This window comes from Lepidothrix coronata, unplaced genomic scaffold (assembly GCF_001604755.1).
Source record: "Lepidothrix coronata isolate B3197 unplaced genomic scaffold, Lepidothrix_coronata-1.0 Scaffold80, whole genome shotgun sequence".
Taxonomy (NCBI): Eukaryota; Metazoa; Chordata; class Aves; order Passeriformes; family Pipridae; genus Lepidothrix; species Lepidothrix coronata.
This window is the reverse complement of record NW_016690260.1, coordinates 1,331,126-1,345,258: the sequence shown is the minus strand read 5'-3', so window position 1 is coordinate 1,345,258 and position 14,133 is coordinate 1,331,126. Positions and strand designations below refer to the sequence as shown.

The following is a 14,133-nucleotide window of genomic DNA, read 5'->3' as shown; positions in this document are numbered from 1 at the left end:
AAATGTAACTAAAGGAAAGGGTGCAATCACAGCTGTCTCTTTTTTCCTTCCACCAAATCATGCTCTTACCAGTCTGTTGACTCATTAATTGCAGCTTTAGCCCATCCACCAGTATCAACAGTGCCAAACCCAACATCATCATGGGAGCTGGATGATGACTGGTCAGATAGATGAGGAGGAAGGACCGACAGCCTGTCATCTTCAATAATGACAGTGTCATCTTGAGGCATGTTCACTGTTGGAGACAGCTGATATTTACCTGAGAAAAAAGGAGAAAAAACCCCAAAACTAAATATTGGCAGAGAGTGCAGAGAATGCCTTGAAAAATATATAATCACAGCTGATAAAAGGTCATGTCAAACTGCAGTGCAACCAATGAGTGACACAATGCAGACAATAAAATTAACTATGTCTCAGTTTATACTTATCTTCCTATACAGAGGTCTGAAAGTAATGCACACCAGTTGTATCTGTGGCCTACTGGAAGAAGACTATAGTGTCACAGAAGGGTTGAAATTTGGAAGGGACCTCTCATCTGGTTCAACCCTTCCTGCTCAAGCAGAGACACCTACAGCCAGTGTCCCAGGACCCCAATCAAATTGCTTTTGAATACTTCTCCTCCACCGCCTCCCAGGCTACTCTGTGCCAGTGTGTGGTCACCCTTTACAGCAAAAAATTTTTTCCTTATGTTCAGAGGGAACCTCCCATGTTTCTGTCTGTGTCTATTGTCGCAGATCCTGCCTGAGGAACTGCTGAAAAGCAATTTCCCCAGAAGACAGCAGTTCCTCTTGCATCACATCGTTTGGTAGAAACAAAGAATGAGTTCAATAAGGATTAACAAAGCTCATCACTTCTCCTGGTCGGTCTTGCCCTCATGAAATTAGAAACTGTTCAACTGCTGCTGGGAAGTCAACACATACAAAATTTTGAAAAAAATTACCAAATTCTATTACCACCAAATTCAAATAAGTTTTAACACTGTTGCTAAAATGCTTAAACTAGAACCATCACATACAGGAAAGGGACATAATAAAGACTCTATGTTAGTCTTTGCTCAGTGTTAGACTTCATTGGGTTAGTTTGTGAGAGTAGAAGTTAAAAGATTATATAATCTTACTAAAACAATTAGTAAAATTGTCACATCTCATGAGGAGAAACACACTAGCTTAATAAACCATTAATCTGACAATAAACTGTAAATTATTCTAAAACTATGATGCACCAGAGTAATATATTGAAAAACTTCTATTTCCATAACCTAAATTGCTTCTATGGACACATCAATTATTTCCACCCTTTACTTTTGCTATAGATATGGAAAAATTGTATAGAATTAGGGGAAAACAATTATTCCCCTTTTCTGGAAAGGTTTCAGTTACCATCACTACCTTTGCATGCAATTATTAAAAAACAAATGAAAAAACCCAAACTTTATGTTTAAAGAGCTAACTAAAATTCTCACTGCACTAGATAATACATATTGCACAGTTTTCCAAAGAGGGGAAAATTTGTTTCAAAAAAGATCATTAAAGAAGGTTGAAGAAGTGGCTGGAAGAAAAAGGTACTGCACAGTGAACGTCTCATCATTGTCAAACTGAAATAAAAGTATGCAGTTTGCATAACAGCTGATTCTGCCCAGTAATAGCTCCTTTGATGGACAGGTTAATGTTTAGCCTGGTAATGTACTTCTTTCCAAACATAATACCTACAAGACTGTTAACTCTGTAGTTAATAACGTCTCCAAAGAATTGATTGTGAAAAGGTATAACCTTATGGCATTCGGCAGATTGAACTTCCCATTTGAGAGGCTACAGTAATTCAGTAACATTTTTAACTTTTTACTATCCTTCTTTATTTCTGACAAGGGTGAAGACTGACATTTTAATAGTTGCTTTGGAATTTAGGAGAAAACCCATCTGACGTGCCTATGCTTTTCATTGCACATGAAGCTAAAAACAGGTGAAAGGCTTCACCTCCAGCAGATGGTTAGACAAACCTCAGCAATGGACTCAATACATCCTTTGTAGAGAACTCAGCTGAAGTGGACAGAAAATGCCCTTGGAAAATTAACTCTGCGAGTGTTGTGAGAAATGTTACAAGGAAACATCAAAGAAACTTCAAACCCAGTAATCATCAGTATATTTGACTGATCTACAAATCTAAGGCATTGCTCGAGCTGTCTACAAACCTCTTCAAGATGATAATTTTTCCTCAGGCTAGAAAAGTGCTATAAAATTTAGACTCTGAATACATTTCAAGTCCAGTTTTGCATATATTAATTCAACTTCAGTGAGGTAATCTGTAATAATATAAAGTATTTTGGACAGTGTACTGAGCAAGGGAAAACATTCTCCCTTTCAAGTGTGTCTCATCTTAGGGCAACGATGTTCAAATTTCTTGAACAAGTTACCAATCTAAAGAAGCATAGCAGACCACACCAAACTATGGGGTAAGAAGGGTTCCCATCTGCCTGTGCAAAAAAAGAAGTCTCAGAGCTCCAGTAGCAAATGGCTGGTCTCCAGGTCCATATGGATTTTTACCTTGGAAGTTAAAATATGCCAAACGGCAATACTTCAAACCTATTACATACCTATAATAGACCAGAAGATAGTCTGGACCTGAATCAAACAACCAATATAAAGCACTCCAAAAAACCCTGAGCATACACAGTACATAATATGAACAGCAGGCCTATTCAAGAGGAACTAAACTGCTCCGGGTCCTTTCAAATCCTGAAATTCTCTGAAGTTTAGCTAATAGGTTTGCTGGGATAACCTGGCTCCCATACTGCCACTGCATTGCCATGAACTGTATCTGGCTTGATCCCTGTGGTTTTGCTATTGCTTTCTTTTTAAAGTATGGTCTACAAGATCTGTTGAACAGTCTCACTATATGTTCAAAACCCAGTATTCCTTTATGAATATCTCATGAGTGTTTTTATACTGTGGGATTCAGACCAATTGTTCAACAGATGCCTCGGGAACGTCTAAGGACAAGAATTTTTCCACTATATCCAGGCCTTGGATCTGTCAACTGTTGTATCTGAGCATCGCATTCTGATGAGATTCCTGGCCAAGGAATTACATTCTAATTGTAAAGGGTTATTTTCATTTCAATGACACACACACTCTAACTAAATTTTTGTCAGTAGTGCTTCCCCCTGACTCTATCCTTAAGATAGCGATTATTTATGTAGAGAACAAAGTATTTCCTGTTGTGTAGGAACCATCAAATTTCTGGGAGATCCTTCAGGATGAAAGGCAGATTCAGTGCAAGCAATTGTTATTCTGTGCACCCCCTGATAACTAACTTCTGTTTAGTCACCGTTAGCAACAAAACCCACCGCGTTCATAAAAAAAATATAAGCAACTAGAAGAAAGAGATGAAAGAGGACTTTGTACTAAGCTGTTTGTTGTATAAGAATAATTTATTATAGACAGGAGCTATGTGTTTGTGTATTGCAAAATTCATGAGCATAATGCATGATATACAAGAAAGGTGTATCAAAAGAAGAGACTTGAATTTTTAATTATAGAGTCAAGCAAACCAGTATAACACAGTTGTTATTCTGAATGTGCTAACAGCATGCAACCTGAAAATATTAAAATAAACAAACATATGAGTTTATTACAGCCGTCTAATTCTTAAAAGACCTAATTTGTATAAATAAAAAAGCCTCATCAAACTCAAAAATATTATTCCCTGAATACAGAAAGTTATATCTTTTCTCCATCAGTAATTTTCAGAGAAATATTATAAAATGAAAAAGCATAAGAAAATCTATAATAGCAATAATCATCTAGAAAAGGAGATCAACATGAGAATCTTCAGAAACATTAAAAGATTCATGTAGTCTTTTTGCAGTAAGCAAACATTATTTTACATAATTTAAATCACATTGTAAAATTGGTATTTTATTCCTACTCTCACAGCAAGGCTCTGACAAACAGTTCTTGCTGCCAGTTATGGATTGAAAAACTAAGGAAATTGTCTTAAACACCTTTCCTGAAAATTACATTAGTGTATTTAAAAGAAACAAAACTCTCTTAAAAGCTTCCTTCCAACTTTAAGGAATGACTAAAAACAGCAGATATTTTCTAGACTTTGAGATTGTTGCTTTTGAATAGGAAGGACTCAAATCCATCAATTTTATCCAATAGCAAAAGCAGCAGAAAGACCTACTCCTTCACCCATGAAACAAGCTGTGACCTCCTCACTAATAAGTACTGAGAGTACTAAAAGTTTACATAGTTAAGCTCATTGAGAGGTAAATAAAAAGACATCAGATGATTCAGAGAGCCCTTAAGTCAGAGGGCTTCTTGATATGGGGAGAGCACTCAAGGGAACCAGCACTGCATAAAGCACTCCTTTTTGGCTTGTTTTCATGGTCAGGGCTAGCATGGGAAGGTACAGACCTCCTGTCTTCCTCAGCCAGATTGTTCTTAGGAGTAATCCGCACTTTTAGGTCAATTTTCAAGAGAGGAAAAAACTCTGGAAGAGTCACGTAACATAAACATTCTCAAGAAAATAAAAAAAGTTCTGAGTTTTACCTTATTATCAATGCTAAAAGGACAGGAATTCCACTACGTAATAAGTGATTGGGTCTTACAAATGTTAGCTATTCTGAAACAAGCAACTGAACTTATCTCTCGCAACAGGTTTTCTGTCATCTTTCTGGCACTGCAAGAAAACTGGCATGCAATAATAACACAAAAGGTTGTGAACACTGCAGTTTTAACTTAGTGGCACTGATTAATTCAGAAAAATTAGTCTATTAGAAAACTGACAGTTCCCTAAAAACTGGATTTATACATGACAGCTCTGTGAAGCTGCAGAAGGGAAAAGCCCAGTTAGTTCTGGCAAGACTACTTTTCAGTTACACTGCACTAGATCACATTTACTATGGGTTTCAGGCACAATTTGATTTTCCATGTGCTTCCACTAAAGCATCAATGGATTTAAGTTGCAACCAACCAATTTTCTACATAGTTCCTGGTTCCTGAAAACAATACAGAAAAATGATGATTCACAGGAGATCAAAACTTGAACTTCAGGTTATAAAAAACTTAGAAAATGCAGGATGAATTTTTTTTCTCCTATGTTCACAGTGCAGAGGTATTCTAAAAGCATTGGATTTCAAAAGCTTTGGAAAGACTTTTTTTTCTTTTGTTGAAACATCAGTTACTGGCTACTGCTAAAGAGACGATACCAGACTGATGAACTATTAGTTCGATCTGGCATGGCAAGTTCTGTGTTCCTTTGATGTGGAAGTAAACTGCATTGCTGACACACATGCACACAGACTCGCTGAGTTTCTTCTCCCATCAATGGACAAGGTGTTTAAGCGATAACTTGTTAACGCTTATATGAGCTCTGTGTGTAAATCCGCTGCAGCACTGATGGAAAAAGCAGAAGGTAGCGCTTTACAAATGTTTTATCCAAAGCCTTGACAACACAAGAACTAGTTCTTTCTATGGTAGTGCTAAAGACTCCAAATTATTTTATCACTCCTTAAATTTGTTGACAAATAAATAGTTTTTTTTCTAAATGTTTCTCTTTAAGAGCATATGACTTTGGGTGACAAGGTTTCACGCTTCCTTGATTTTCATGTACACAATTTTTCTTCCAAGCTGCACAAAATGAAATGCAATAGAACAGAATATTTGTTTCCAATTATTGTTGCCCAAACACAAAAAAAAAAAAAAAAAGGACTGAACACTAAATGAAATAAATACCTAAAGACCAAACTTGTGGATTTTCAGAGAGTTCAACAGCAATCTTATTCTGTTACCACAAAGAAAATGCAACCCCCAAAATACAAAAATTAAAAAAAAAAAAGAAACTCCAAAACAGGGTGAAAAACACACACAAACTGTTGACTGGAAAAAGTCTAAGTGGCAGACTTTAAATTTTCTGAGTCTGAAAATCAACCTAAAGCAATTAAAAACTAAGTTCAGCCTTGCTTCATATCAAGTCTATAGCAGTATTTTCTAATATATTCTGTGTATGTAAGACACTAAGAAAACTCTCAGATTTAATGGCCATATCTTCTGTTTAAAACTTGCAACTCAAACAAGCAATCGCTGCGTCTTCTGTCAGGTGCTATTTTCATCAAACCGCTTCTTGTGTTTAAATTTGAAAATCCTTTCAAACTAATCCCATCCTAGTCAGTAAACCCAGCCACTCCCGTGGCAAGGCAAGTCTTTATTACCTAGCTCTGTATATCGGAAGTTGTATTGCTGCAGAGCAACCGCTAATAACCTCATTGTCCACTGGGACCACGCAGATGGTATGGCACAGTATCTACACAAGGGATGCTTAAAATTAGTTATGAGGCTTTAAAATTGGTATCCTGCAAAGCAAAAATTCAAACAAATTAATGAAATGCCCTAATAAGCATAAATGGATGCAGGTTTGCCTTATTTATTTTTGTATTTTAGTAGGACTGAAACAGAGGAGAAGAAATGCTGGAAAAAAAACATAAATTCCTATGAGTCACTGACTTCAATGCGACTGAAGACTCAACAAGGAGCCTAGACCAACCAATAATTTATTGTCCCAAAGCAGACATTGAAAAACCATGTTAAATACTACTGCTATTCGTTCTATCACCTGCCACAAGATATGAAACTCACTTTAGAATTCCACTTTACTTTCTTTCTCACATTAACTATCCATAAGGCTTGTGTGGAACAATTTGAAGGCATGTTTTAAGTTGGTCATTGCAACCTATGTGTTCCCTGATTCCCACATAATGCATTAATTTCCCTTCAATGAATCACAGAGAGGAATAAAAACACGCCCTGCTTAGCAGAGCTGCTTTGACTCACCCATTATCCTACTCAATGCCACGTTCTTTGTGGGTGATTCGCTGAGACCCTCGATCCCGCCGTAGAGGGAGTGGGAAATCCTCCGCTCCCGGTCATCCAGCAGAGTCTCTATGGGCAGCTCTGGCCCGGAGGGGCTCCCAGGTGATTCCAACTGCACAGAGAGGGAAAAATTAGCACCCGGGGTCCACTTAGCCGCATGGGGGAACTGTAACAAATTGCCTAAGGGCTAAACCTGTCTGAGCACCAAATGAGGTAGAACTTCTCACCCCAGACAAAGATAATTTGCAATGACAGCTCTGCTTAATGACCAAGTTTCTAACCCCTTTACATTGCACCCCCCATGGTGCCCTGTCAAATTTCAAATCCTTCAGCAGAAAATTGGTGAAAAAAAAAAACATTTTATTTTGGTTGGACAATTTCTTAAACAGACAGTTTGGGCTGTTTTCAATACCATCAGCAGACAGCTGAGCCACTTTCCCCACACTGACAGCTGGACACATCAAGGTTCCTGTCAGAAGCATGGAACAGGAACTCCTATTTGGAATTGGGCTGCTGGTGCCAAAGAGATGCAACTCACTTTCAAATGCAATCATGGAAACCCTAGGAAACCCCACCACTCATATTAGTAACCAATGCAAAAACATTCAAAGTTTTGTAGTTAGAAGGGAAAGAAAAACAAAAAGTTGTCAGACTTCACTGTAACCTTTCTTTTTCTACTTGAATTCTTTGCTCTGCCCTTCATGCCTGCAGAGCAGACATCTCACATGCTTCATTCAGCTTGGATGTTTCCCTGATCCCTGACTGCAGCATCCAAAGAGTAGACATGGCAAGCTGGGGTGCCCTGCACCCTAGTCCTCAAACCTCTGGAACTGCCAGATCCCTGCCCACCACAACTGCAGCCAGACTCTCCAGGGCATCACAAGACAAGTGAGGTATGTGGTGGAAGAAGGAATGGAGATGGGCTGCTTGGCCACGTGCACAGGGAAGAACGCTGTATGTACAGCCGCCTGCCTACCCCACCTGCTCTCCTTCAGAAGACTTCCCTGAGTGACTTCCCAGCTCAGCCTTTGCTTGTCATCCCGTCTTCCTACATATACCTCTCAGATGTTTCAAAAACAGAAGAAAAAGTCAAGTTTTCCTTAGTGAGCCCCAGAGAATGAGAGCTCAGAGGAAAGCAGCACCCATGTGAGGCAAAGAAAACAATTTGATATCATCTAGCTGGGTATAGTCACCCCATCAGGCACAGGCAGCTCCTGGGAATAAGGAGAACAAGCACTTGGGCACTCACAGGTCAGTGTGGATGCCCAGTCTGCCAGGACCCAGTTGCTCCCTGCAGAGACAAGAGACTCCCCACGCTGTGGCCCAGTCCTCACACCATGCAGCCTTCCTGCCCCTAAAGCTCTCGGTTCACCTGGGCTCCAGCAGCCTGCTGGGCTCTCAGTAATGCTACCAAGGTGCTTCGCCGAGACCATTAAACCAATTCACCTAAATATTGTGAACTGAATTCAGCGATATAAAAAATAAGCAAATATTATAAAAATACATGTATTTTGCAGGAAAGTAATATGAACTCACACATCAAAGCATTAGCTCTTCTCACCAACACACATATTGAAGCACATAGTTAAATTTTGAAATCAATGTCCTAACACAAATCCCATGGCATTTATTTCATATGTATTGAAATAGAGAGGGGACCAGACACTGCAAGAAACTGAGCACATTGCAAACTATTTGAAGCCACTGGGAATTTTTATTCCAAGTACTAGTCTCCAAATGAGCACAAGAGGAGTAGTTCATAGTTTTAGGAATTACAGTAACAAGCAACATGTTTGTTGGTTGGTTTTTTTTCCTTCTTGAAACAGCTGCCCATTATTAATCAGTCCACCCGCAATTCCCAGATGACTAAGAAATGCATGCTATGAAAAACTTTAAAAAATCTGCTTCAAGGGCTACAGAGTGTTCGGCTACAGCCTCCACAGCAAAGGCTTTGAATTCAGCCTGATGGACTGACCACTTCTGACATCCGGGCGCTGGCGTGATGCCCGGTACACGGAGGGGTGGAGGTTTGCGGAACGCCACGTTACAGTCGAGGAGACCGCGACTGGGAGGTCGCAGACTCTGTAAAAATTATTATTTCTGTTTCAAAGCCATCATCTGTTTAATATAAATGAGATATTTAATGAAGTTCCAAATTGTAGACTTATCTCTCCCAGTTTGATAAGCACTGGGGAGATTTACAGCATCAGAGGGTCAACACAATTACAATTGGAGGCACGTCAAGCTGCAGGAGAATAATAAACTTGCAGTGCAAGTGAATTAGACTCAATAAGGTTTAAATTGTGAAATGAGGATTTGTTCTATTAGTTTTTTTAAATTGCAGATTACAACTGACAGCTTTACTGAAAAGTAAATTAAACAATATTTGTAGCCTCTGTTATAAAGGAATCTAAGGCAAAGTTGAAGAGAAATGTTAAATTCTGAAACACACTAAGAAAAAAGAGCATAGCAACATTAAACTGCATGAGAGCTTAAACTTGCATGATACAGGTATTAAATTATGAACTAACCTTTATTTCACTGCCTTTAAATAAGGTGTGAAACTATCAAAGTGCTTTGGGATTTATTTTCCCAGTGCTATATTGATGACTTTATGTAAAAAGTGTCCAGCTTCTAGTGAGCCATATCGCACAGTCCTTTATGTGACAACCCATCAACTTTCAAACTCATTTGTGGAAAGATCTCAGGAGATTTTTAGAAAGATACCGATAAGAAGATCACTCTGAATCAGAGAAATACATAGAAATTCACTCCTGGTAATAAAGTACAGGGTAGATAAAAGAAATAGAACGAGTGTTGTCTTTAGATGGCCGTGTTTTGTGAAATGGATCACATATTTTAAAATTTCCACAGGGAAAACTTTTTCCATTTCAAATTAGCATCTCAAAAGATGATTTAAATAAAGGAATCAACAGTCAACTACACAAATATTTTACTAAAGTTACATGCCTTTTATAAAATAACAAAAATTGCACAACTGGCTTTCATTAAAAAAAAAAAAAGTCTTTTCCTTACCTTGTTAACAGAAAGTTTGTGTAAGAAAAAAAACATAGAATTTGGAAACTGTGTTGCGGGCAAGACAAACAGACCAACATCCAAAGCAACATTGCATTTCAAATAGACTTGTTCTTCCTGATGCATTTCTAGTAAAGAGCTTGAATTACACATTCTAGTTCCTTCTCTTAGGCAGTCTTAGTGCTATCAGGTATAATTTAATCTGATTAACTGATAAAAGAGTAGGTAATATAAACAAAGGTGTACAAATTCCTGACTTTGTTAAGGGCTTAGCAAAAAAAGAAATCCAGGCAGCAACTGCCTCCCATCAATAGCTGCCCCTAGCTGGAACACTCCTTGGTGTGACAGTTCAGAGTCAGAGACCAAGTGAGGTTGGACAAAACCACTGGAGATTATTTAGTCCAAACTCTTGCTCAAAGCAAGGTCAGCAAGGGCAAGCTGTGCCAGTGTTTCACATCTAAGAAGAAAATTCTTTTCTTATGTATATAGAAATTTCCTGTATTTCTATTTGTTCCTGTTGCTTTTTGTCATGGCACTGGGCAGCCCTGAGAAGAATCTGGATTGGTCTTTCTTCTTACGCCCATCAGGTATTAATAGACACTGACTGGTAAAAGCCCCCTGATTCTTCTTCTCTCTAGACTGAAAAGAGAGAGTTCTCTCTCTGGATCCTAGCACTGATTTATAATAAATTATCATATTCCAAAAAATGCAATAAAACCTCCCATGCTACAGATTCTCTGTAGTTCCTTTTCTCTCCATTCTCTTAAAATAAAAATAGAAACAAGATTTTATTTTTTTTTTAAAGAAAAAGGGTCTCTGCCCTGGCCCTTTGTCATTCAGATAAGAACCAGCTGTTTGCTAAAGCACTGTCTGTACTAACTAGCCCAGCTGCTGTTTATCTAGATGATAAAAGGAGAAATAATGCATTCCTTTTTACTTAAACACTACCATCCATCCCATCTGAAGTTATGCACATAAATATGAAAAAAAGTTTATGCACAAGAAGACTGCCAAAATATTCAAAACGTAAACAAACTTTTTTTTTCACAGAAACAAGAATCAGACTCCCTTTTTCCTTCAGAAAGTAAATTATCCAAATATAGGCATTCAAGCATTACGGTTTTTAAAGACTCCAGTATACAAATTTGCTACATATTACACTGCATCTAGGGTACTGAAGCTCTTTCCGCCACACAGAATTATTTTCCAGGCTTTCTTTTTTTCCTTTCTTATCTGTGTACTGTGGTTAAGATGTCCAAAATGTTTCACCTTCCTTTTAAAACAGAGATACTTTTAAAATACTACTACCAATATTAAATATTGTTTTCTTTGTTACCACCCACGTTGGGATGCTGCTTGAGGGACAGGCTTTGCCAGATGCTAAAATGTAGGTAAATAGTCAGTAAAAGGGTCAGGTTTGACTTACATGGACAGTCCTGCACTGGCATATGTAAATTTAGTACAGTGTTTATAAGAAATACTGCATTCTTGTTCTGGCAATGTTAAAAAGCAAGCAGAAGACAAAAAAATGCTTTCAGAATGGTATGACAAAGCCCCCACAACTTTGCAAAATGTAGTTAGTGGTAGGTTACTGGGAGGAATCTGGGCCAAGATGGAGCTTGTGAGTTGATACAAGGACAGAAAACAGATAAAGGAGAAAAAGGTAAGTCAAAATAAATGGGTACAGACAGAAGGGTGGAACAGAAGACACAAAATACTACGAAATAGAAATCCATGTACACATTTTCTTAACAACTAAGGCGGGATTTAAGCAGCATCCTTCAGAAGATGCTTACACTGAAGGTAAAATGTTCACCCAGGACATCAGACATAAGAAGGTACACAGATGGACCCTTGACAGCAAGAGTGAAAGGAGCACCAAGGGACAAGTCTGCAGTAGGAAAGTTCAATGATTTCTGTGCCTCGTTCTTTACTGCTAAAGATACTGGGGAGATTTCCACATCTGATCCCATTCTTGCAGCAAATAAGGAGAGGAGTGAGATCGGCCAGATGAAACTACATTAGACTAAATGGGCAGGTGAAAAGTTTACACATCACCCAGGTTGGATGGCATTCTCCCACAGGCTCTGAAGAAACTCAAACACGAAGCTGCATAACTGGCCAGCCAAAATGTTCAACATACTCTGACGAATGGCCATGGTGCCATAGACTGGTGGCTGCCTGGGTATCTAGAGGGGATCTTAGGAACTACAGGCCAGGCATCTGATCTCCTTCCAAATGAAATGGTGGCATCTACAACAAAGAGTAAGATCACTGAGCGCAACAGACATGGATCCACAGAGAAAGCAGAAGTCCATGGGGAAATCCTGACTCTCTGAGCTTTCGGGCAATGAAATGGACATAATAAATTTGCATTTTTTAAAAGTCTATATTAAGGTTTCATATCAAAGGCATTAGAGAAACTAAGTTTTCATGGTACTGGACGAAGTTTTCATTTTCTGGGTTGAAAACTGGCTAAAGGACTGGACACAAAGTTTGATCTTCGGGATGGAGAAGAGTTGTAGATTCCCCCAGGAATCTGAGCTGGGAACAGCTTAAGCTGATAAACAGCTTTATCAATGACTTGGAGATGAGAGTAAACAGTGAAATCACTGTGTTTGGAAAAGATGCTAAAAACTCTGATAGTTAAATTCTAAAAGGTCGGCACAAGACTAATCTAGTGAGAAAGAAAAAGACAAACCTTTCATATAAATTTCAAAGTAGGTAACTAGGTAATGCATGCAGGGAAAAATGATGCTGAATATCTCATACTTCCACACATGCTGGGGAAAAAAAAAACAATGCTTGCTTGTTTGTTTTATAATGAAACCACTGATTTGCGAAGTCTCTCTCATTGATCTGTCTACCAGTCAATTTATCTAAACAGTTGATGAGGTCCTTATATGGACTAGAATCACAACTATTTCTCTGTTTATTGGTTTGCTCATTTTCAACTGGAGCAAAAGATGAACAGGCATACATAAAGAAATCTGGGGATCTGCAAATTATTTGCAAACCTTCATTTCAGGAAGGGTTGGCAAGACATTCATTCTGTCAAAAAAAAAAAAAGAGAGAGAGAGAGACAAGAAAAACCCTTGAAATTTCTCATTTTGAGGAAAATGATGATGCTCTCTCTCTTAATGGCAGACAAGTGCTGCCTGGATGTGACATGAACAGAGTGCAGACCAGCAATCTGTGCCTCTAAGCTGTCCAGGTTGCAGAACTGAAAAGCACAGGATTCCAAAAGTAACAATTACCTTTATTTTCTTGAATCAGCACATAGCCACCAGCTGCACAGATCTGCCTGACAGCCGTGCCTGAGTGCTGTGAATGCATTGTGGCGGTACAGCCAGCAGCTGTTTGCCCATACAGGCTAATCATAATAATATCACTAATTAACAGAACACAGAACAAGCAGCTCCAGTGTTTCTCCTTAAATCTCAGTAATTTAAAAAATGTCAACCCTGAGTAAAAGATCTAAAAGGCTGATGGCCATCTCTTCTAAAAACTGAGATGTTAAATATTGCCTGCATATAAGTATCATCAATATTATTATTTCCTCCCTTTTTTTTCCACTGTTTGACCAGCTTTGAAAATGTATCTTAAGGATTCTCTCCGTGCTTATAAGGAAAGTTGTCAAGTCAACATGCAAGGCTGAAAGCTGAAAACATAGAATAGAACAGCATATTTAACTTTTTTGAAAGGGGGCAAGGGAACATTAGATTTAGCCAAATCCCAGATCAACTGTTTTTGTTACACTCATCTAACAACTGCGTGATTTTGTCTGGAGTGGCTGAGATATTAAACAAAGTTTTGGAAGGTTTGTAGTACTGCAGCTTACAGAATTAACTATATTGCCATACTCTGTATAGACATATTGCAAACAGGAGAAAAACTCAGATACACAGTTTTGGCTTGGAGTTCATTCATAACTACCACTCACTCCATGCTTATATCAATATTTACTACAAGATAATTCACTTGAAAACCTGGATGGATTACACGCTATCTCCTGGTGAGTCAGTGAAAATTCTTCCTACAGGCAAATCTTCAGTTCAGCAAAACCACAACAGCATAAAACTCTCTTTACCTTCTGGGAAGTTTGTGGTCTCTTTAGAGTTTACAGTTATAGAAGTGCTGATGATATAAATGATCTCCTCCCTGCCTCTCTGAAGACAAGATAATACTCTTAGGGTGCTAATGTACATTTTATTGTTACTATAATTGT

General features: G+C 38.3%; 1 protein-coding gene across 13 annotated transcripts in view; it reads right to left on the bottom strand.

Annotated features, from left to right (window-relative positions):
• The window catches only part of PARD3 (par-3 family cell polarity regulator), a 450,340-nt gene that overhangs the window by 159,049 nt on the left and 277,158 nt on the right, over window positions 1-14,133 (bottom strand). For all 13 annotated transcript variants that reach the window (XM_017820200.1, XM_017820189.1, XM_017820193.1 and 10 more), the window contains 2 exons: window positions 6,831-6,981; window positions 70-259 (listed from right to left, as the gene is read on the bottom strand). In XM_017820200.1, the coding sequence (XP_017675689.1) occupies window positions 70-259; window positions 6,831-6,981 (341 nt within the window). The remainder of the gene's footprint in view (window positions 1-69; window positions 260-6,830; window positions 6,982-14,133) is intronic.